This window comes from Poecilia formosa, unplaced genomic scaffold (assembly GCF_000485575.1).
Source record: "Poecilia formosa unplaced genomic scaffold, Poecilia_formosa-5.1.2 Scaffold526, whole genome shotgun sequence".
NCBI lineage: Eukaryota > Metazoa > Chordata > Actinopteri > Cyprinodontiformes > Poeciliidae > Poecilia > Poecilia formosa.
In genome coordinates, this window is record NW_006800465.1 from 108831 (window position 1) to 133595 (window position 24765).

The 24765-nt window shown below is 36.2% G+C and overlaps 1 protein-coding gene and 1 non-coding gene across 3 annotated transcripts in view; both read left to right on the forward strand.

The window, feature by feature from the left end:
* ift172 (intraflagellar transport 172) overlaps positions 1-24765 on the forward strand; it is a 42730-nt gene that overhangs the window by 4498 nt on the left and 13467 nt on the right. Inside the window, exons 2-30 of one of the 2 annotated variants that reach the window (XM_016664904.1) lie at positions 3436-3535; positions 3862-4005; positions 4799-4911; positions 5233-5272; positions 5662-5727; positions 5964-6043; positions 6397-6484; positions 6951-7165; positions 7698-7821; positions 7909-8004; positions 8073-8234; positions 8974-9027; positions 9144-9247; positions 9549-9634; positions 10329-10441; positions 12013-12180; positions 13291-13427; positions 15194-15301; positions 16050-16134; positions 16396-16488; positions 16700-16777; positions 17770-18018; positions 18596-18674; positions 18753-18873; positions 19856-20000; positions 21487-21576; positions 21703-21800; positions 21893-22028; positions 24183-24299. In XM_016664904.1, the coding sequence (XP_016520390.1) occupies positions 3497-3535; positions 3862-4005; positions 4799-4911; positions 5233-5272; positions 5662-5727; positions 5964-6043; positions 6397-6484; positions 6951-7165; positions 7698-7821; positions 7909-8004; positions 8073-8234; positions 8974-9027; positions 9144-9247; positions 9549-9634; positions 10329-10441; positions 12013-12180; positions 13291-13427; positions 15194-15301; positions 16050-16134; positions 16396-16488; positions 16700-16777; positions 17770-18018; positions 18596-18674; positions 18753-18873; positions 19856-20000; positions 21487-21576; positions 21703-21800; positions 21893-22028; positions 24183-24299 (3228 nt within the window). In that variant the 5' untranslated portion in view covers positions 3436-3496. Of the gene's footprint in view, positions 1-3356; positions 3536-3861; positions 4006-4798; positions 4912-5232; positions 5273-5661; positions 5728-5963; positions 6044-6396; positions 6485-6950; positions 7166-7697; positions 7822-7908; positions 8005-8072; positions 8235-8973; positions 9028-9143; positions 9248-9548; positions 9635-10328; positions 10442-12012; positions 12181-13290; positions 13428-15193; positions 15302-16049; positions 16135-16395; positions 16489-16699; positions 16778-17769; positions 18019-18595; positions 18675-18752; positions 18874-19855; positions 20001-21486; positions 21577-21702; positions 21801-21892; positions 22029-24182; positions 24300-24765 lie in introns of those variants that run through there. The other variant, XM_007540236.2, reaches the window with a different exon arrangement.
* Positions 2906-2977, forward strand: trnaa-ugc (transfer RNA alanine (anticodon UGC)). Its single transcript has one exon. It is a non-coding gene; the product is annotated as a tRNA-Ala (tRNA).

Genomic DNA, 24765 nt, shown 5'->3' on the forward strand with positions numbered 1-24765 from the left:
GTAAAATTACAGGATTAGTTTTTCCATTGAGAAAAAAGTTTTGATGGATCTGATGTTTGAAACAGTCGCTTCGTTAATCATTTCAAAGTCCTTCTACTGATAATGATTGAATGCTGTTGTGTTAAATTAAAAGATGAAGTATTTTATTGTTCATAAAAGTATAATCAGATACATAATTTTATTATTTTTGAGGAGAAATTCTCACAAAATTACTACTTCATTCTCCTGATATCCAACCTTATTCTAGTAATGTTATGACTTTATTCTAATTTTTTATATATATAAATTTATTCCAGTAATATGACTTTATTCTGCTAATATTATGACCCTTTTCTAGTTTATTTCAACCTTATCATGGTAAGTTACAACTTTATTCTTGTTTAGCATGACTTCATTCTCATAATCTGACTTTATTAATATTACAGTTTTATTCTTGTTTTATTGCAACTTTAATCTGCTACGACTTTATTGTCATTTTGTTAAGACTTTATTCTGGCAATATGAGTTTATCCTTGTAATATTATGATTTTACTCTCAAAATTATTTTTTTCTTAATGAGGCCTGAATACTCTGTCATACTTCGTGATTCCGTGTTGAGGAAAGAAAACCTGTTATTTTTCAGGTATAAAATGTATATATTAAACTTCCAGTTATCACTTTTAATAAGAAAAAAATTGCCGTTTTTGGCTGTGTAACGGTTTTCCTCACATTTTCCATGTCACTGTATTTTCTTTCATGCTACATTGTAATTTTCAATAGTTATCTGGAAAGTACTTTAATATTAGTTTCACCCTCACATTCATATTTAATAGTTTTTATGCACAGGAGAAGGGAAACAAAGATGAATCACTAACATAAAAGATGCAGAAGCAGGTTTTAAGTAGTTCATTTGACTAACACTTTAACATTTTTTGGTGAAGTTTTGGTATTTGCTGTTTTCTCTCCTCAGATCCTGTTAGCTCATGTTTCCTCCCAGCAGTTCAGGCTTCATGTTTCCCAGTCAGGTGTGTTAAACTAACGCAGAGCTGCAAACATCTCATTAAATCAGGTCAGATAAAAATATCTGCATCATGTTTCTACGTCTGCAAACAGGAAGTCATCTTGGATTTGTTTTTATTAATAGCCAGAACTGAAAAATGATTTAATATTAATAATCATTGACCCACTGAATTTAAATTTAACTCTACATGCCAGGAAGCAAACAAAACATAAATGATGAATCAAAATGATGTATTGGTACTGATTGAAGGTTTATGAAGTGATTTAACTTTAGATGCGCTTTTGTTTTTATTTATGCTACAACAAATGGTGAAGTTAGACTAAAGTCAGTGTGTTTACTTTGAATCAGGGTTCAGTGAGTCAATCTCCACTCTGTTCGCTAAAAAAATAAAATATTCATGGAGCTGATGTGCTTCCAGAAAAATTATTTTTTTATTAGTTCTTTTTAGTTGGCTGGTTAATCTACCGGATTGAGTGATTTCTTATGAAGAGCAAAAAGATGTTCTTGACCTGAACATGATAGAAAATGTTTCATCCTTGTACATAATGACTGTGATGAAATTCAACTCAATAAAAAAGGGGGATTTTCTAATCTCTTGTCTGTTACTTTATTAAATCATATTTGAGTTTCCTCACCAGCAAATCATCACCACATAAACCCTTCATTGATTACTTTACTCCAGTTTTCTCAAGCAAATTGGAATAAAATTTATTGTGTGAAACTCAAGCAAACTGGATTTTCACACCGTAAATATTCAATATGAAAATTTAAAAAAAAGTTCAATCATGATTTCTTTAAGTTCGTGAAAAAATCTAGCATTTACTGCCAAAGAATATTAGAAAACTAATTTCCTACTATTTAAATAATTTGCATTCAAAACATAATATGAGGATAAAACCAGATTTTGCAGATTTAAATTAAAAAATTTTAAGTTGTGCATTTCTGCACACTGAAACAGCCTCATGAATGAGTAAAACTGTGTGTTGAGATTACTCTGCAGCCTATAAATAGTCCTGTAATCCCATTAGCAGCTTGGTCTACTTACCCAACTGCATTCTGTTGATTAGCTCATACTTTGTGTGTTTTTGGCTGTCAGGATTTAAAACTGTTTATGGAGGAATAACAGTGTCTGGGGCATCCTGTGGACACAATTAACATTGCAATAAACAAGATTATTTGGGTTAAATGCTCGTTGTGGAACTGAAAAGTTTGCACATTCAGTTTTGCACAAGCTGATTGGTTAAGAAGAAATTGTTTTGGGGTTTACAATTTTTTAAATACAAAGATTGTAAACATAAAGACATCTACAACTTCTATACCGGCAAGGTACTGACAACAATAAAAGTCTTAGACTTTATAAAATTGTATGTATTGATAGGAGACAGATATGAAACATTGTATGTCCTTTAAAAATGTGTAGAAATAATCTGCTAATTTGTGCATGAATTGTGTTTATCATAACCTTCACATCTTGGAATTAAACAGAAATTCAATCCATCTGATTCCATCAAGACAGAAGATTCATTCAAACCAACAGTAGGTGGCGATAGAGTCGAATTGACATTTAGTAGTTCTTTCAGAGTTTAATTTTGCTGTTTTATCTCATTTCATATAAGGGAAAAGCTTTGGTTTGGAAAATAGCTTAATTATTTAAAAACTCTTAAATATATGTTTTTAAATTAGACATTTTTAAAAACACTGGATGTTTTTAAAATATCTTCATCTGTTCTCGCTCTGTATTACAAAACTTTGGAAGTATGTCCACTGATTTCTTTTATTTTGGACAACATCGGTTATTCTTATTGGATCTCAGAGTTATTTCGTCTTAAAAGCTCAAATCCTGATCAAAACTGTGAACAGTGGTGTGTATAAATAAGTAGTAATGGCGCTTGGTTGGACATGGAAGGGGATGTAGCTCAGTGGTAGAGCGCATGCTTTGCATGTATGAGGCCCCGGGTTCAATCCCCGGCATCTCCAGTTGTGTTTTTTTTTTCCTTCGGACTTCAGCCATTCCCATAAATTTGAATAGTGAATTTCTTTTACTTAGATATTTAAGTATTATTAATAGCTAATAAGCTAGATCGAAGAAAACATTTACACTGAGGTACCTGTTAATATGCGACTTTGTAATTTATAACAAAGTCGCATAATAAAATGGAATAAAAGGGAAGACTTCTCAACAACGAATTTAAAGAATTTAAAGCTTGCTTTAATCAGCTTTATTATCGGTATCTTTTAACATTTGCTTGTTATAAATATCTTCGGAAACAAAAAACCTAGCCATCGAGAAGTTTTTAAAATTCCGCATGCTTTAAACGCACCACGGTTCCTCTCCCAGAGCGGTAACCAAGGAGATCGCAGCTCTGTTTACTACTAAGATGTCGTCCTTGCTAGCTGCTGCTTCTGTCCTGGAGCTGGACGGAGAAATGGTCGAGTTCTAAAGCATTATTTCTGCGCTGATAACATTTCTTTGGGCTTCCTGTAGTTATTTTCAGAATGCAGCTGAAGCATATTAAGACACTTTTAACCCCACAGGTAAGTTTTGAAGTCGGGCAGGTTAGCTATCGTTAGCAGATGCTCGAGATTAGTTAAAATTTGACTAGCATACACGTTACAGCAACAAAATATAATTTAAACCTCCTTATTCTCTCCGTGTGAGTGTATTTTCATAACATGAATAGATATTTAACTTTGCTTTGTTTCGATGAAAATGAGTTTATTTAGTCATTTGAAAACGATTAAAATTGTGGTTTGTTATATTCCGGTTCAGTTAGCATTTCTGTTAGCACTTAAAAAGCAACTTAATTGTTCAGTAGTTATGTGGGTCTTTTTGAAATCATTATTTTATTTCTTTTGAATAGGATGGCGCTGCCAAAGTGACATGCATGGCCTGGGCACCGAACAACAGCAAGTTTGCTGTTTGCACTGTGGACAGAGTGGTGCTACTCTATGATGAGCATGGAGAAAGGAGAGACAAGTTCTCCACAAAGCCTCTGGACCCGAAGGTGATGCATGAAAACACATTATAAAAAACATAATTTTATAAATCTATTATAAAATTTTAGGCATAGTATTTCGCCTAAAAAACAACTTTAAACACAGAAAAGCAGATTATATACAGACCCAAGTGCATGTATTGTCATTAGGAATTACCAATTTAACCATATTTAAATGTTAACACGAATTTATACATTGCTACTTTCAGATAGATATTTTCTCCAAATATATAATGGTTAATGCTTCTTCATTTATTGATACTTTTCACTGGAAATGTATCAATAAATGTGATTATAACAAGAAATAAAAAAATTAAAAATATGGAGATACATGGTTTTGCTCAACAGCAAACATCAATTTATGCATGCTTTAAACAAACAGGGATATATTTCAGCCATTTAGTTCTTTAAATTGATGATTATGGCTTACTGCTAATGAAAACCCAATATCCTGAATGACCATCTTTTGAAAGCGAAATAAGTTAATTTTATATCTCTACGTTTTACATCTGATGTAAAATCAGCAAAGGTTTACAGCAGAAATGTTCCTCCTCCCTGTGTGGAAAAGATCCTATTTAATAAATCATTAATATAGATGTAAAATTAGCATTTTTGAGATTAAACATTTCAAAAAAATGGTAATTGTGTGGAGAGTTACTGCATTATATTGTAACATGTCCAACACAATCCTTTCTGTGACATTTAATCCCAACCTATATGTTACCCTGCTCTGTTTTCTGTTGTTATTCAGGCTTTGTTAGAGTTCACCACATTAACATGTAGGTATTGTGTGATTTGGCAGTATGGAAAACAGAGCTATGTGGTCAGTGACATGGCCTTCTCGCCGGACTCCATCAAAATCGCCATCGGCCAGTCGGACAACATCATCTACGTCTACAGAATTGGGGAAGAATGGTAAGTTGCTTCCACCCGGTTTATATTTGCTGGTGAATCAAAACACAATGTTTTAACATGAAAACCCAAAATTCATTTTCTTACAAAATTAAAATATTTTGACATTTATGTGCAGACTGCTGCAAGCATGGGTATAGAAAATTGAGTGGAAGGGAAAAGTGTGGTAGGAAAAGGTTGAATCCTGACCGAGTTAGAAATATCTGAAATGATTCATAGTGAAACTCTGTATTTATTTGTACTTTTGGAAAAGTATTTAATTTTTGCATTAATAATGAATAATGTGTGGACCAGTTTTTTTTTATAAGGTTTCATCTTTCACAGGGGGGACAAGAAAGCCATCTGCAACAAATTTGTTCAGACGGTGAGTGAAGAGAAGCTGAGCTTTTATAGGAAAACATTTCAAAATCTTCTCTCAATGGAAACTATGAAGTATAGGGATGCACCGATATAAATGTTTGAGCTGATATTGATATCCAATATTAATATTGCTGCTGGTGTTATTTATATTGTATATATTTCCGTACCCTTTTGACAACATGAAAAAATAGGACCAATGTTTTAAAATATGACTAAAATTCAAGCTAATTATTGTAATATATTGTTCATCCCTAGTTAGGTAGAACACAAAGTATTTATCTTTCAATAACCTCGACTTTTACTGATAAATCTGAATTTGGTCCTGAAATCTGGATTCTGCAGCAAAGAGAAACTGAAACTAAAGAGTATTTAACTTTACCAACTCTGTTGCAGAGCGCTGTGACTCGCCTTCTTTGGCCTGCAGAAAGTGTTATTGTTTATGGATTAGTTGATGGCAAGGTAAGTCACCGTCAAAATTTACGACGTTAATGTTGTATATTTAAACTTGGATTAAAACAAGAATGTGCAAAAATGACCCACAATCTTCTGGTTCCTTCGAGAAAGATGAATAAAGTATTAGTTTATCGATTCTGCACAACTCATATTCTATAAATTTGATTTATATTCCACTGAATGCAAAGTTACCATTTTTGCAAAAAACAAAGTAATGAAGTTGTGATTTCTTTTCTTCTCAGGTCCGTGTGGCCAACACCCAGACGAATAAATCCTCCACCATCTACACCACCGAGTCCTGCGTCGTCTCTCTGACGACTAAGTAAATGTCTAATCCCCACAGCGCCCCCTACTGTTATTAGCACCCTAGTAAAGATGTGCAAAAAGCCTTTAAGAAATGGAGGAAAATTCAACCTTTGATTGGAGTGTCAGTGGGGTTGATTAGTAATTCATCCCTTCGTATTTCACCGGGTGATAAACGAGGTGAAAATATTAAACAATTACTGTTTGGGAATTTCAAATTCACGTCAGCCATCTTTTCTTTAAACATTCGCACAGCTTTACCAGAGGTTTTAGTGTTTTAATTAGAAGGTTGAAACTAACTTAGCAACCGATTAATCGTTATACAGACTCAAGAAAAGGAAAAAGATAAAGTAAAAATCTTTTTCGTGTCAGTGTTTCTGGTAAGGGGATCCTGTCTGGTCACGCCGATGGGACGGTCGTTCGCTACTTCTTCGATGATCAGGGCTTAGGGGAGTCTCAGGTGATTTCACATTAAATCTGCATATCCATCAGTTACTGGACTTTATTACAACGGCGTATCAGGGCCTTAGATAGAAAACAAAAAGGAGGAGTACGTTTCTGCTCAAAAGAAAAGTTGAAAATTTACTAGAAAAAAATCAACTTTTGATTCACCTCAGAAATTTTTTTAAAGGAAATTCTCTACAAAAACTTTTGAAAATTTTTTATTTTTGAAGCTCAGAAATTTCTATGTTTTCTCTCTCAAATTTCTGAGGTTAATCTAAAAATGTGAGTGTTGTTTCTAGCTTTCTGACTTTTCAGATTCAGAAATTTCCAAGTTTTTCTTTTTCTTGAAAATTTCTGAGATTTTTGGCAGAAATTTGCTCATCTTTTCTTTTTTCTATGTACGATGGCTATAATACTCCCTGGTACTTTCTTGACTTCCTCAGAGGTTTTCACGTTTCTGTGTCTGTCTTGTTGCGCCTAAGGGTAAGCTGCTGACCCACCCGTGCCCTCCGTACGCGCTAGCTTGGGGCGGTAACAGCATCATGGTGGCCGGCTGCGATAAGAAGGTGGTGGCGTACAGCAGGGAGGGCCAGGTTCTGCAGAACTTCGACTACAGCCGAGACCGATCGGAGAGGGAGTTCACAGTGGCGGTCACCAGCCCCAGCGGCCAGTCCGTGGTGTTCGGCAGCTTCGACCGGTCAGTTTGAGTCGGCTTCTGTTGTGTTGCTGTGGAAACGTAGAATGAGAGAGGTTTTTTTCACCAGTTCACTTCTTCTGTATCTAGTTCAGAATGATGTCAGCACACGTAAAGCCGTCATCTTATTTGTCGGCTGTGTTTACAATTTCTACTTATTTGGACTTTCTATTCTACAAGAGTTTATTAGGGCCATTGTAGATAGGAAATCAAAATTTACACCAAAAAAAAATCTCTGAAATTTTGAGATTGATGTCACTAAATTTTCTAGACAAAACTTTGAAAATTGTGAACTTCCAAAAGTTGATAGTTTGAAAGAAAAAACTAAGACATTTTACAGAAAAATGTGAAGATTTCTGAGCTCCAAAAGTGGAAAATTAGCAAGAAAAACCTCAGAAATTTTGAAATGAATCTCATACATTTCATAGAAAAAACTGTGAAATTTCTGAGTTTGAAAAGTTGAATATCTAAAAAAAACTTTAAAAAATGTCCAAAAACAAAAGAAAAGAGTTTTTTCTTGGTGATTATCTTGCAGACTGCGGGTTTTTAACTGGGCTCCCAGGAGAAGCATGTGGGATGAAGCCAAACCCAAAGAGATCTCCAACCTCTACACCATCACCAGCTTGGCCTGGAAGAGAGACGGATCTCGTCTTTGTGCTGTGAGTCTGCTGTGTGCCGCTGCAGTTGGATAACTAAAGGAAGAAGATCTTTTCTGAAACATTCTGTGTTTTTTTGTGTTTTTGTAGGGAACATTGTGTGGCGGAGTGGAGCTGTTTGACTGCTGCTTGAGGAGAGCCATTTATAAGAACAAGTTTGAGATGACCTACGTTGGGCTGAATCAGGTAGAAACCTTTCTGTTGCTATGGAGATGAAACATGCATCTGTCTCATGTCTCCCTGGTTCCTCCCAGGTGATCATTAGGAACCTGTCCTCTGGGACCCGGGTGGTGCTGAAGTCCTACTACGACTACGAGGTAGAAGAAGTGAAGATCATGGGGAAAGATCGCTACCTGGTGGCTCACACCTCTGACACTCTTCTGCTCGGCGACCTGCTGACCAACAAACTAAGCGAGGTGCTGAACCCGTCTGTTGTATTTTAAATTGTTTATTATTCATTTTTTAGGTTTTTGACAAACGGTAGGTTTGGTAGACAGAAATAGGCAGGGTGATTTTTATTTTAAAAAAAAAGTATTATCAGTATTTAAGAAAACTAATAAAATGAAATGGGCAAGAGACTTAACGAAAAAATAAATATAAAAAAAATATAAAAATTAAATCAAAAAATAAAAGTCAGATAAACATATTGAAATAAATAATATGTAAAAAGAAATGGGAAGTTAAAAAAATAAACAAGAAGTTCATTTTAGTTAAGTAAATAAGCAAAATATATAGTGAAATTAAAAATAATAAACAAGTGGGCACTTTTTTTATTAAAAAAAGTAATATTCTCAATAAAAAATAATAAATTAAAAATAAAAAGAGATGGACACTTACTTATTATTTTAATATATTGAGAAATTAAAAATTGCACTTATTTGCAACAAATAAAATCATATTTTCTAGTTAAACTAACTAAATAAAACATAGCAAAGTAAAATTAAAATAAGAAAAGGGACAGTTTTACTAAAGACATATTTCAAATATAAGAATAAAACACTTGGAGCACATTTTTAATTACAAAATAAATTGATTAATAACCCTTTTAATAAAAACATTTTAAAAACTAACATATTAAAAATTAAAAACTCTATATAAAAAACAATGGGCAGTTTTGTGTCAGATTAATAAATTTCCTTCTATTTCCTTCTTCAGGTGCCTTGGCCGGGTTCTGGAGGAAATGAAAAGTTCTTTTTCGAAAATGAATCTGTAAGTTTACAAATATATTTTTATTAATTGAAGAACTTCTGTGATGTAAGCTGAAAGAAACAACAGCTAAATGTATAAAACTGTGCTGCTGTTTGAATTAAAACCTGTGCTTCCAGGTGTGCATGATTTTTAATGCCGGGGAGCTGAGCCTGGTGGAGTACAGCAACAACGAGATTCTGGGATCAGTCAGAACCGAGTTCATGAATCCACACCTCATCAGGTGGGCAGGAAACGGATCTGAACGCTGAAACACACTTCAGCGCAGTTAACAGTCAGAACTGAATATTAAACATAGTTTTAGACATCTAAAACAAGCAGTTTTATCAGCAGAATTTGAATATTTTGGGTATTAAGATAAAAAAATTAATTAAGTTGCAGCAGTTTCTTTGGTGTGTAATTGCACAGCTGTCCACTAGATGGCGATATTGATCTTTGCAGAAACCCAAACAATCAACATCTAGATTTCATTCTTGCATGTAAAACATTCAGTCACTTATAACTGATCAATATTTTTTCTCCAGTGTGCGGCTCAATGAGAGGAAGCAGAGAGGAGTGGAAGACAACAAGAAACTTGCTTACCTGATCGACTTAAAGACCATTGCAATTGGTAAGAAACAGGAAGTGTGTCAAAAAGAACAAGGTCGTTTGGATCATTTCAATGCAATAGAAAGAAAATCAAAATGTCCATTAAGGTCAGAACTGTTTTTAATGTCCATTAGCAATGTTTAATGTGTCAAATTAAAAAAAGTTCAGAAAATTCCATGAAGATTTTTTCAATATGATTAGCAGCAATGTGCAGCTTTTTTAAGGTGATCATATTTGGCTTTTTATCCCCAAAATATCATTTATGTCAAAGCAGAACTACATCATAGAGTCATTTTTTACTAAAACACTCAAAAATAATAATGTTTAAGTGTTCAGAAATGTTCATTTATTCAGTTTTTAATCCAAGACAAGCAGAGTTGGTGAACAATGCAACGTTTTAATTAAAGAAAAACTGAATGCTAACAGCTGCGACAGACTAGCGACCTGTCCAGGATGTATCCCGCCTCTCGCCCGGAACGTTAGCTGGAGGTAGGCACCAGCACCCCTCCCGACCCCACTGAGGGACAAGGGTGTTCAGAAAATGGATGGATGGATGAATGCTAACAGAGCAACAAGCTAACGGAGCAGTTAATGTTTGTTTACCCCACTGGTTAACTGGCTGATTTTTAATCCTGACCCCAGTTTTTAGCCTTGTGCTGGCAGTCTGGCTGCCCCTCAGTTAATCTGCTGGTTGTTTTTGTTTTTTCTGTCCTCAGTGGACTTGGCTGCAGGCTACAACCTGGGAACCATCAGCCACGACTCCAAGATTGACTGGCTGGAGCTCAATGAAACCGGACGCAAACTGCTGTTCAGGGACAAGAAGCTGCGGGTGAGAATGAAACCTCAGCGCCCCGAGAGGCTGAAAGACTGGAAACAATGAGATAAAGAGCTGCAGGCAGTAAATTAGAGAGGGCAAATGACAGACGGATATAGCAGGAAAAAAACATTCATCCTTAGTTGGGGCTTGTCTGCTGTCAGAGCTGCATCCATCACCCTCAATATGCCTGGAGGCTCTGCACGGGAGCAGCTTGGACACTCGGGAATTAGGATGGACAGTTGGGATAAACTGACCATTATGCATCACTGAAGAGGCTCACTTTCCACTTTTCTTCATTCCAAGTTTTAGATTCAGTTTGTTTCTCACATAGCAGAATAAGAGTGGATTATTTAAATTCTTAGAGTGCAAAATAGTGAATGCAGATCTGCTCAGCTAATAGCCATTTCTTAAAAGCTAGCTCATGTCGTAATTTCATTTGGAAAACTATTCTAGTGAGGCAATAAAATATAATGCAACAAATCAATAGCAATACATATATATACATATATATAGACATGTCATCAATATCAATAAATAATACATCTGATAAAGTATTCAATATGCAATATGTAGAATATTCACTGAACTTCGATCCAGAATCGCACAGCATTCTGGGAGATGTAGGCAGAGAAAAGGCTTCAGCCGCCCAACCTCTCATGGCTCGCTAAGCAAAGTTGGTGGAATCAACTAACTCACTCACTCTTTGGTTGCCTAGCAACAACTTGCTAGGTTGTTTTTGCAAAACAAATGTGTTAAAATCTGCATTTACATCTCTATTTTAAAAATATTGTTGGTTCTGCACTGTTTTTGCAAAATTATTAAATCTAATAATTTTATCTGACAAAATGTATTAAGGGTGGAGTTGGGCGAATATGAAAAGTAAGACAGTTTAGTTAAATTTTTCCCTTTTTGGGATTCATAAGTTTGATTTAAATCAATAAAAATGCTTGAATTTCAATCAGCTGTTTTCAAGGTTTGTAAAGTGATTGATTTTTGTATCAAGTCCTTGAAAGGGCTTGATACTCGAACTGTACGGTTTTGTAATCTAAACCTTTATTAAAAGCCTGGATTTGGAAAAAGTTATTTACAGATATTTCCATACACTTAATAAAAACACAGACTTTTTTATTGTCACTGTCTGAAGTTAAATGAGACTAAACTTTCCTTGTTTAGGTCAGTTAGAATTATCATAACTATTTGCTAAATGCCAGAAAACATTTTTATAGTTGTTGTTGTTTTTTTTGTTCTTTTTTGTTTTGTGTTTAATGCAATCATTTATCTTAGCACAATTTGTTTGGATTGTTTCTGGGTAATGAATATTTATTATTCCTAATGCCTCAGTGTTTTATTGATCGTCTCATATTTTGAATGTTAAAGTTATTGAAATTGCCTGATTTTTTTCTTAAATTAATGTTTTGTTCTCGGACCAGCCAGGTGTACAGAGTGTGACATTTCCAAATATAACATTTTCCATGGGCTTGAATTTTATTGTGGGACAGTGTGCAAACCCTGCATTGTTTTTAAGGATGAATCCTCTGATTGAGGATGAATCTTGTGTTTTTCGTCTTCTCGTTCTTCCTCAGCTCAACCTGTACGACATCGAGTCCCGGGTGAAAACCACGCTGCTCACTTTCTGCTCGTACGTCCAGTGGGTGCCCGGCAGCGACGTGGTGGTCGCCCAGAACCGGGGCAACCTCTGCATCTGGTACAGCATCGACAGCCCAGAGAGCATCACCATGTTCCCCATCAGGGTGGGTGCACACAAACTTTATTATTTATGACTTTTTACCTTCCTGGGTGATCTTTTAAGATGCTAGTTCACGTTTTTTCCTCATGATTTCATCTGTTTTTGGGAGGTACAAAAGTTCAGCCCACAAATAATTTAGTTAAATTTAGTGAAATCTGACGTAGTGCGTACATCATTTAAAGCATTTCTATGGGTTTTTTCATTAAGAATTACCCAAAATATTTCTTTCTGTACTCATCGTCACTCTTTATGTTTTGCTGTAATTTTTTAGCGTGAATTAGATATGTGCTGGTATTTCTTTATCTTGTAGGTTCTTGTGAAGTGATGTCAGACCTGCGCCTGCGGTTTTTGTTACAGTTTCATATGTTTTATATTGAAAACTTTTTTTCTTTTGTCTGATTTTGTTATTTATATGAATTATTTTCATTTTAGTCTCTAAAATGCCAAAATTTCTACATAACTTTACATGTTGGTCCATCTGATGATGTAATTTTTAAATAGTAAATGACTGTTTTGATCAGTTTCTTGAGTACTTCTGTTTTTACTCTTAGTTGAGTAAATTTTTTTGGTGCTCCGCCCTCATCTGTCAAATTGTCCCAGAAGTTATTGCAATAAACAATAATATATATACATTAAACCATTTTCAAGTAATTTGATGGTGATGGCAAGACATATTCTCAAATATCAATAAACTTTATTGGGAAGACATTTTAAATATCCAAAATAAATAAACAAAACAACAGAAAAAACAAATAAAATGAATTATGAGTCTCTGTAAGCAATATTTTGTTAAAAAAAAGCTCCTTTTTTATTGGAGCTTTTTTATTGTTTTTTCTTGTTTTTGATAGAAAGAAAAAAATAATGTCATGCAAATGGAAATTACTGAGCTCGTTTAAATTTATTGTGCGATTAATTGATTTATTGTTTATTGCGACTGGCCTACGTATGAGTATGGGATGGATGATATCCAATATAGATGCATTTTATCAATCTGCCAAAAATCCAGAATGAACATGTTTGTACTTAAAATGTCTTCAGTTGAGAGCAAAGTGGAACTGAAATCAGACTTCTTGCTTGTGTCACAGACTGAATAAAGTTGATCTTTTTTTTCCAGGGAGACATCATGGACCTGCTACGAGCCGATGGAAAGACAGAAGTTATAGTGACAGAAGGCGTCAGCATGGTGGGGTACTCTTTGGACGAAGGCCTTATTGAGTTCGGTACCGCCACCGACGACGGAGATTACGACAGGTAGGCCCAGTCCTCGCTTCCTGGAAGAACAAAAGAAGAAGATGGCTCTAATGATGAGTGTGGCGCGGCGTAAACATCCGTCCATCCCTCGGTGTGAATCACTGCGGCGCAGCAGGGCGACCAGAAGAACCCAGATGTCCTTTTATCCCTCAGCTTCCTCCTGCTCCTCTTGTTTTTCTGCAGCCCTCTCAGGCCAGCTGGGAGACGTAATGTGTCTCCTCAGCATGTCGTGACTTGGACACCTCCAAGAGGAGCCTCTTATGAAGGATCCTCATCGAACGGAGGAAATAATTAACTGACCTCTTATTTCAAAGAAGGAGCAGCTGAATTTTTTACAATAACTCTCTTGGGTTTCATTAAAATTACCTTTTATGCTTCCTTGAACAGGTTAGAATAAGTCTAACGAATATACAAAACATGTTCATTACATTATTTTGCAGATTTTAGTCTGCTCAGTTCTGCCTATTTTTAGCTGTTTTTGGGGCTCCTGTCACTTTAAATCCAAATAAGCTGCTGCTGGCCACATCCCCCAACGCAAAGTTTACACTCACACGTGAAAATGGCTGGAAACAGATGCGCAATTATACCATAGTACATCTTTGAAAAGCATTAGTAGAACCTCCTGGAAAACCAAAAGGAATGCAGCAAGTGGTTTCTAGGTTGCTGGGTAACTGGTTCTGCTCAGCTGGGGTAACCAGGAGGGGTAGTTCCTGCTGATCTGTCACGTTGCATTTGGGAGATTTTTGAAACTCATTTTCCAGACACCAGAACTCTTTGACTTATTGCCTAAAAATGACTGGTTGTATTTTTTTTTATCACTTGTGCTGTTTTTAGAAGCAGTTAAAAACCAATTGGAAGTACAGAAGCATACAAATGTGAATTTTGTATAAAAGGTCCCCTTTAAAAATGACTTTTATTAGCTTTACCTCAACTGCCCCATCTCTTACCATCTGGCATTAACAGTTCCTTACAGAAATGTTCAATCGTCTTGCATTTTTTTAGAACGTGACTTTCATTTCAATCCTCCCTGCTGTGAGGTTTACAACTGAGTATCAGGGCCAAGATACGATAATTTTTGTTTAATTAAAAGAATATAGTCATAATATCAGCAGAATAAAGAGGCAATTTTACCAGAAGAAGGTCTTAAAATTACAAGAAAAAATTTGTTTTAACGAGAAAAAAGCTTGGATAATTAATGATCTTATGAAATTACTATTTCATTCTCTTAATATTTTATTCTCATTTATTTCAATTTACTACATATTACTATTACTGTATCCTTGTAACATTATGACTTTATTTTTTGTAAAACATTAAAAAATCTTAGCCTGATCCTTTTATTTCATCGTAGAGTTCACCTGATGTGAAGGTCCACAAAAATAGAAGCTGTAAAACACGAATGTCAAAGAAGATGGCAGCCGGCCTCACTCTGAACTAAAAGCAGTGCATTGATGAAAAATATCCAGATTTTCTAAAAACTAAACCTTCAAAAACCAAAAGTTGATAAAACTGATTAATCTCCAACCTATTGATCAATCCAATTAATCGTTTAAGTCCTAATTCTATTCCTACAGGTGAATTATTTTACCTTCACAGTTGTTTACACCAGGATTTGATGACAAATTGCAGTAAAAGACATAAGTAGAGCTGAAAAATCGTCTGCAGCAGCAGCTCAGTGTTTGATGCTGGGATGAAAGACTCGGGGTGTTCTTAATTGACTGTTTGTCGAGTTTCAGGTTGTATGTCGTTGTTCTGTTTGTTTCCAGAGCAACAGCGTTTCTGGAGACTCTGGAGATGTCACCAGAGACTGAGGCCATGTGGAAGACACTCAGCAAGTTGGCGTTAGAGGCGCGTCAGCTGCACATCGCAGAAAGGTCAGCAGGTCAACAGAAATACACCAACCCGTGTTTTTAAATGGCTTTCTTTTTCTTTAGCAACTTCTGGAGAAAATATTGTGAGAGAACTGGATTCTTCCCCCATAACAAAGAAATATTTTGTTTATAAGAATGCATAATTAGATTCCCCGAAATGTCCAGATATACAAAATTAAACACAAGCACAGAGCAGATGGTGCGTCCAAGCCTCCAAATTCATTTATCATCAGACAGTTTTTAATTCTCCATCATCCTCTCCTTCTCGCTCTCTCCATCTTTATTTCTCTCTGTTGTAAAAAATACTCTTCAAATCTGAATTCTCTGTCATTAATAATGCATAGGCTGTTCGTTAGGGTTTGGCTCCATTTGCATAAATCCCAAAATCTGAGAACAGATCCTTTTTTTTTTTACTCTGGTGTGGATGCCCTTAATGAGGGAAACCGATGTTAATGAGGAAGAGTCAGTAAGAAGGAGCTTTTTTTTAAACTTCTCTTTATGACTTCTTCATTAATCTGATGCAACTGTTCAGACAGAGTTGGTAATAAAGTAGCCGAATGCTATAAGGGGTTTCTATTTCTCAGACTTGCAGTGCATGTGAAGGCTCATTAGACTGATTCTGTTATTTATCTCAGTTCATTAAATTTGCAGGTTTCCAGGCCTTCGATCAGCCTTTACTGTTGTTTCATCGCTCCTCTTATCTCTCTTGATCGTTCTCTTCTTCTCTGCTTTTTTAATTCTCATTCTGCAGATGTTTTGCTGCTCTGGGTGACGTCTCAACTGTCCGGTTCCTCCACCAGACCAATCAGATCGCAAACAAAGTTTCACAGGAAACGGTTTGTTTTAAACCGCCTGACTGCCCTCCAGCTAATGATTTAAGCTAAGCATTTTAGCTAATTTTGATATAAATACTAATTTTAGCATAAGTCAATAATCAACGGACAGTATTTGAGCTAAATTTAGTTTATACGCTGTTGTTTGCCTACTGAGTGGAGTAAGTCAATGACACGCTACTGACAGAATTGAAGCTAACCTTAGCCTTTTAGCTGAATTTTGCTTTCTGCATTTTCATATTTGAATGTGTGTCGTCTAATTAGGGAGAAGATGGGACGTCATTTTACCAAGTCCAAGCCCACATGGCCATGTTGGACAAGAACTTTAAACTGGCTGAGATGCATTACATGGAGCAGGTTGGTGTGACTGACTAACAGAAATAATTTGAACCAGTCAGTATTTTAACAGATGCAAGTTCAAGATGCAGTAAAACCATCTAATCCATTCTGCCGAAACTGAGATGGTTTTATTGGTCAGTTATTGCTAATTTACTCACAGACCAATCTGGCTGTGTTGCTTCCTAACGACCGTCATTTGAAATGTTTGATGTTTTGTGTGTATCTGCAGAATGCCATTGATGAGGCCATAGAGATGTACCAGGAGCTCCACAGGTGGGATGACTGCATCGCTGTGGCCGAAGCCAAGGTGAACTTACCTGACAGGAAGACATGCAAACAGTTCAGATTTAAATTCTTTTCTACCTGAATATAGAGGATTTGTTTAGATAACTGGGTCTGAGGTCTCACCAAAGCCAAATTAAAAATATTTTTGGAGGAAGTTAATTGCTAACAGGTTCTTTTAAATATGATAAATTGATTTTATCAATTAATCTTTTTTTGTTGTTATTGAAGATTTAATTTTTTGCAAATCAGGATTTTGTTTTCACCAACGCTCTCATTGGGTTTCCATAGTTCAGAGTGATGACAACACTCTGGGGGCGGCCATCTTGAATTCAGGTCATCTCTATAATACATGGTCAAGCTAAGATTATTTTTTTTATTGCGAGAATAAAGTCATAGTATTACAAGAACACAGTAACACCACAATAAAGTCGAAATAATACAAGAATAAAGTAGTCACTTTATGACAACTCCAACACAAAAATAATAAAAAGAAAATAACTTAAAATGAGGAATAAAGTAAAGTTGTACTTTGGTGTCGGTTTAACAGATAAAGAAATACCTCATATTTCAACATATCAGCATCAAATTATTATCAGCAGGAATGCAAACAACTAGGTCATTTCAAGAAGTTTTGGTAAAATTGTGTTTTTTTCCTTGTAATTTTATGCCTGTATCATGGAATTAAACAATTGCCCAAATTAGCCATACATGTCAGAGAAGCGATAATTAAAATAAAAACGACTTTTTGAAAATATTTTGTATCATTCTTAATTTATTTTTTTTGAACAGACAGCAAGAGAAAAATCCATTTAAATCTGAACATGGAGCTGGTGTTGAAAACTAAGATTTTATTTTTAACCCTTATCGCCCAGCCCTACTTGTCGCCATGGAAACCCAACGTTGCAGGTCCCATTTAATCAGTCCTGGTTATATGTGAAATAAATGTAGATGTTTGTGAATGTCCAAGTCCTCCAGTCACTTAACAAGCTTTTTTCCTTCCTGGGTGAACAACAGAGCCACCCGGAGCTCAACAGCCTGCGTGAGAACTACTCCCAGTGGCTGACAGAGACGGGTCAGGACGAGCGCGCCGGCGAAGTGAAGGAGGGCCAAGGAGATTTCCAGGGCGCCATCAACCTCTACCTGAGGGCGGGACTTCCTGCCAAAGCCGCCCGCCTGACCATCAGCCGCCCGGAGATCTGCAGCAGCACCGAGACGGTCAGCCGCATCGCTGCCAGCCTCATCAAGGGAGAGTTTTACGAGAGAGTAAGTGGTGTTGATTTTTATTTGTTTGTGTAGTGAAGTATTGTTCTCCTAACTGATGCCAGGAGACCAAAACTTTGAGCACAACAGCAAAAGTTCTGCTTGTTATTTTGAGCTCCATTCCATCCGGCTGTTATTTCTCTGCACATTTCCCTACGTCTGTGTGAAAACTCTTCTCGAAAAATCTTTCATCCCTGTTTGATTAGACATCTGAAAGTGAAGAGAAGTACAAGATTTACCTTTTTATTTGTTTTGCAAGTGATTTAAGGTAAATTAAAAAGTTTGATAGCCTCACTTCAAACTCTGGAGTCAGAACTCGGATCCTGGAGTAACGTCCAGATACTTTTAACACGTTTTACACGCAGGGCAGCCATGTTGGATTTCAAGTAGAGGTTGATGAAGAATTTCAGACTTCTTTGGTTTTTCATCTAATGTTTCTGACCTGTAATTAAAAGCTGCAGATTTCATCCCTGGAAACTAAGCGTTTGATATTTGTCTGCAATGAATGCTAAATATAAAAGTTACAGGAAAAACAGTTGATTTACCTTCCATAATCTTCATGTTCTTCTCTTCTGACCAGGCTGGAGATTTATATGAGAAGGTCAGGAACAACCAGAGAGCTTTGGAGTGCTACTGCAAAGGTGGAGCTTTCAGAAAAGGTATTTTCAAATGTCTTCATATCTTTATTTATATTTTTGTAGTTTTTAGTCTAAGTAACTTTGTCCCTCTTCCCAAAGCGGTGGAGCTGGCTCGTGTTGCCTTCCCTGCCGAGGTGGTGAATCTGGAGGAGGCCTGGGGCGACTACCTCGTCCAGCAGAAACAGATGGACGCCGCCATCAATCATTTCATTGAAGCAGGGTGGGTGGTGTAGATATGGACAGGTGGGGAGGAGAGAGGAGGGAAGATAAATAAACACAGCAGACGGAGCCAGAAATCCCTTTTTAAATCCTCACCAAGAATCCAATTACAAAGATAAGAGGAATTATTTTTAAATGTGCCCAAAAATCCTAAATATAGACAGTTAGTCATAGCCCAGATTTAGCAGAGAAAGTTTGAACGAATAACGAAGTTTAGCTTTGACCAATGGGTAGCTAAACCCGTCGGTATATTTTAGCGCCGATTAGTTGCTATAGCGAGTGACGCACACCTGCAGGCGCCGTTACTGTGCAATAAATCCACGAAACCAAACTGTCCCAGTGCGAGATGAGCATAAATCACTCATAAATGTCTGTAACGCCCTGATTTCTTATCTGATTTATATAAAATATGGTTAAATCAATTAAAGCTGAGAAAATTGCTGATGTTTTGATTTGTTCATTTTAACAGTTTAGTTTCTGCAAGTTCGGTTAGATTAAAGAGAGGACTAAGCAAATGTCTCTTTTATACTGGACAATAATTTAATTTAACATAATTGCTGCTTGTAGGAGCCACAGTTTGCTCAAATTGAACGAGCTACAGCAGAACATATTTTATCCAGTTTGACTTTTGCGAATATTGGCACAATCTACGATAAAAGTCCACAGTCTGGTGTTTTGACTCAACCAACCCTCTTTTTGAAAAACAGTTTTGTTTACAGAAACTCCAGTATGCAGTTTATTTGTTGTTTCTGTTGTTTTGTTTATTTATTATGGATATTTAAAATGTCTTCCAGCTCCAATGTTAAATATTCACTAGAATTTAAATTTACTGATCTTTGAGGATGAGTTCTTACATTATTTTGCCTTTACCATCAATGGCGCATGTGTGGTACCACACGATGTTCAATCCAGTAATTTAACATATCAGTGGTTAAACCGCTGTGTTTTTTCATAATGCAGTGTGTGTGTTGTCTTGTTCCCAGCTGCACCCTGAAAGCCATCGAGGCGGCGATCGCAGCTCGCCAGTGGAAGAAGGCCGTCCACATCCTGGAGTTACAGGAAGACCCATCAGCAGAGAAATATTACGTTAAGATAGCTCAGCACTACGCCTCCGTTCAGGACTACGAGGTGAGAGGAGAGAAATAAATGTTGGGGTAAGATGGAGGGAAAAGTTAGTTAGTTAAAGAGAACAGTGAATAATTTAAAGCCCCCAAAATAATCAGACTTTTAAATTATTTAATCCATAGAGGGATGATTATACAACAATCTTCAAGGATTTTTAAAATCAAGAAACTCTTTTTTTGATCCATATAGTTTAAATTATACTTGAATTTTTAACAATTTCTTACATGGAGTTACCATAGATTAAACAAAAACGACCAAAAAACAAGGCAAAATGAATTCAGACAAAAGTAATGTTTAAATTCCTGTCTTTTTTTGTAAAAAAAAAAAAAATATATATATATATCTGATAGTCTCAAATTATAAATTCTGTCTCTTTTAATAAATCTTTCTTTGGCAAATGTATGTTATGTGTTTTAAACATAATTAGCATAATATAATAGTCCACCAAGTCGTTAAATGTCACATTTTAAGCTGCAGAACAATGGATCTGTTGGATCTCTGCAGCTTTGTTAATGAATTTCTGCACCACCTATAAAACGTTTAAGCAGTCGCCATTTTTAACTGTCCTCCCGTCTCTCTGTTTATGTAACGGCTTGCTTCAGGGCGTTTCAGCCTTAATGAAAAGTTTGCTGAATGTACCTTCAACACAATAAACTATGGAGTATAGCTGTTGGAAAGGGGGACATAATGAGATAAAGGAAGTGGAAAGCACAAAGGAACAGGAAGCTGATGATGGTGTTGATGCGCTCTGCATGTTGCGCTGATTGTGATGAGTTCAGCTGAGCCAAACGGCCTCCGCTCGCCGTCAGCTGCTGAAAATAGCAGCCGCACCGCTCAGCGGGAACATTCACACAAGGTAATTAAGATAACAAGCGCTCCGCACCGCCGCTTTGGAAACGCCTGGAAAGTTACTGCAGGTTCGGGAAGAAGGAGGAGGAGGAGGAGGAAGAGGAGGAAGAGGAGGAGGAGGAACCTGAGTGTTTGCATGGAGAGGAAGAAAAGTTCCCATTGTTTATCAGGAAGAGAAATTTGACTCAAGGAGCAGCGAAGTTTACGCAACAGGAAGTGGAGCATCCAACCATCATCCATCCATCCATCCAACCATCATCCATCCATCCAACCATCATCCATCCATCCATCCATCCATCCATCCATCCATCCAACCATCATCCATCCATCCATCCATCCAACCATCTATCCATCCAACCATCATCCATCCATCCATCCAACCATCATCCATTCATCCAACCATCATCCATCCATCCAACCATCATCCATCCATCCAACCATCATCCATCCATCCATCCAACCATCATCCATCCATCCAACCATCATCCATCCATCCATCCAACCATCATCCATCCATCCATCAACCATCCAACCATCATCCATCCAACCATCCATCCATCTTATTATTTTCCATCATCCATCATGTTATTTTTCTCCATCCTTCCATCTGATGGATGTGTTTTTCCTTTGTTGCCTGTAGGTGGCGCAGCAGCTGTTTGTGAAGGGCGGTCACATTAAAGATGCAGTTGACATGTTCACCACAGCGGGGCGCTGGGAGGAAGCTCACAAGGTCAGTGACAAACCACTGAAGAAGCAAAGTTAGTTTTATTTATTCATTTCATCAGAATGCCAGTTTTTTAAAGATTTTCTCCAGAATGTGACGGATTTATTTGCTGCTGCTGTTAAATGTGTGCAGCTGGCTGTGCAGTGCATGACGGAGGAGGAGGTTGGCAGTCTGTACATCAGCAGGGCTCAGCAGCTGGAGGAGAACGGGAAGCTAAAGGAGGCTGAAAGGTAATCAAACTCAAGCTGCCACCTTTCATCTTTATCAAAACTGCATGAAAAAGAAACAAATATACCAAAACTTTTTTTTGTTTACCCTGCAGGCTTTTTTCCACCTTGGATCGGCCTGACCTCACCGTCGCCATGTACAAGAAGAACCGGATGTTTGATGATGTAATTCGTGTCGTGGGCAAACATCACCCTGACCTGCTGACGGAGACCCACCTCCACCTGGCCAAGGTGCAGCAGATGGAAAAACTCCTCTGTGAAGGAATCAGTCCACCTCATTCTCTGCAAAAACACAAAATCTCACCAAGTGTTTTTGTCTAGTTTGTAGTGCAAATATTTTAGTACATCTGAAGTAAGAAAACTAACATACAAGTAACTTTTCAGCAAGATTTAGGAGCTTGTTTTAAGTCACTAAATACTTAAAATTTATTCAAAAGTTCTAGTTATAAGTGAAATAATATTCCATTGGAACTAGTACTTATATTTTTTTCACTCAATAATAAATATGAATACTTTATGTAACAACTAACAGAAATCATGAATAAAAGGGAGCAGAAAAAAGTATAAACTTATATTATCTGGCACCTATTAACGTATTTCAACTACACAAAAAATTCACAAAACCTCAGCTGATTCAATACCGTTTCGCTTCGTCATAATAATTTTAGAATTCCTTTTAAGTTGAAGATTTAGATTGTTATATCTGTAAAGATCGTGCCTTTAATAAAAAGACATGTTTCTGAAAATGTTAGTTTCTTTAATTCATATTTGATCTCTCATTTTACAAATATAAAAACATATTAAGGAATTATTTACTTAATTATTGGCTCCCATTTCTTGCTGAAAAGTTACTTATAATTTTGTTCTGTTTTATTTAAAGTCTATGAAGATATTTCCATTTGAAACTAGACCAAAAGAACTTGGTAAGATTTTGTGTTTTTGCAGTTTTAGTGAAACACAAGCAGAAACTAAGACCAGTTATTTTCATGTTGTGTAAACCAGGCGTGTCCAAAGTGTGGTGCAGGGACCATCTGTGGCCCTTGAACTGAGTTTGTGTGGCCCCCAACTGCAGTTCAAAACTGATGCAAATTTGTCCCATCTAGCAGTTGTTGATGCAGATGGAGACTTTTTATTTGTGATGAGGGTAAAAATATTGCCAAAATAATTTTTTTACAAAAGAAAATGTTAAATACAACACAAACTATTTGTCTTTTTAGTACCAGACTTTTACAGTAAATAGAAGTTTGTTTATTTAGAGCAGGGGTCACCAACTCCAGGGCTACCATCCTGTAAGTTTTAGATGCGTCTCTGCTCAAACACACCTGGATTAAATAAGCTGCTTGTTTCCAGCCTATTGCAGAGAGGAATGAATGCTGGTGAGGGAAGTCAGACATTTTGGAGCAGAGGTGAATCTAAAAGTTGCAGGATGGTAGCCCTGGAGGACTGGAGTTGGTGAGCCCTGCTCTAGAGAGTTTTACTAACTTTACTGTCTCTATTTATTTGCTAAATTAGAAGCAGTAAATATTGGCAAATGATTTGAAAGAAAGTGACTCAAATCCTGTTCTTATAACTAAATATAAATTTCAGACAAACCAAAAGAAACTGAAAACCAGATGACTTTCTTCTAATATAGCAAATGTCAGCCAGATTTCAGTTTTTTATTTTATTTTTTATATTTTCTTGGCCTCTAAGTTGGACACATGCTGCTCAGGTAAATTGTTGGTTTTTTTGTCGTTGACTACATTGCCTGTCATGATGACTGTAGTCGCTGAAAAGAACGTTAGTGAATTTCACAGTAAATGGGCTGCAACTCTGGAATATTCCCTCATGAATTATCTAACACAGACTACTGAACCTTTAAATTAAGATCAACTCTCAAAGGCCTCAAATCCCAAATCTACAATACATTTAACACAGAATGAAAACATGAAGAAAAATGCTTGTTAATCTGTTTTTATTTCAGCAATAAATTAGTTTTAGACTGATTTCTGCACATGTAATAATGCATCTAATTTAAATGGAACAAATAATCACAAAGGTTTTCCCAAGTGGCAACACAGAAAATAATAATCTTTCCATAGTCATGTTAGCTGCACAGCTACATACATGAATGATTACAATGGCAGTTATTTGCATATTATAAATGTATCTAAAAATGTTTAATACTTCTTTTTTTATCTTGTTTTAAAGTGAAATTGTAAGAGCTTTAAATAATCGTAGCAGATTATGATTTATTTTCATTTTTTTCTGTGTCCCAGATTTGAGCAGGGATGCAGATGGGTAATAATTCATGCTAAGCTTTAAGTTGTGAAGCTTTTCTGTGTTTGATGTTTAACTCATGCTGGTACATTTGGTAAATATGTTTCTTTTTTATTTACTTTGCAGGAGCTGGAAGCCGAGTCCCGGTTCTCAGAAGCAGAGTATCACTTAATGGAGGCGGAGGAGTGGAAGGCAGCAGTCCATATGTACAGAGTCCATGACATGTGGGAGGACGCATACAGGGTAAAAACATCACATTACATGTTACTTTTTCATTGTTACTAAACTGAATACATTGTTACATTTATTTTTAACCTGACCCAAAACATATTAGGTCTGCAGCTGAATTTATGTTTACTTTCCAGAATTCAGAAGTAACTTTTAGGAAACTTCGGTTTCATTCACATCGCTTTAATCCAACATCATCAAGACAACAGATATACTGGGTCAATGTTCCATTTATTTGGCAACTCTATAAAATAAATAAAAGCAAAAAAACAACAAGGCTAACACTTAACACTTAACATTTTCTGTTTAAAAAGATATTAACTTTCCATTTTTCATCTCAACCTCAATTACAAAATGTGTCCAAATTAGGACCATTTTTCAGTCACACAAAATTATTCCAACAGCCACAAATGTCCCCTGAACCGCAATTTAGACATAAATAAGAGAATATATTAAAGTAGATACGTGGAAAGGTGAATGT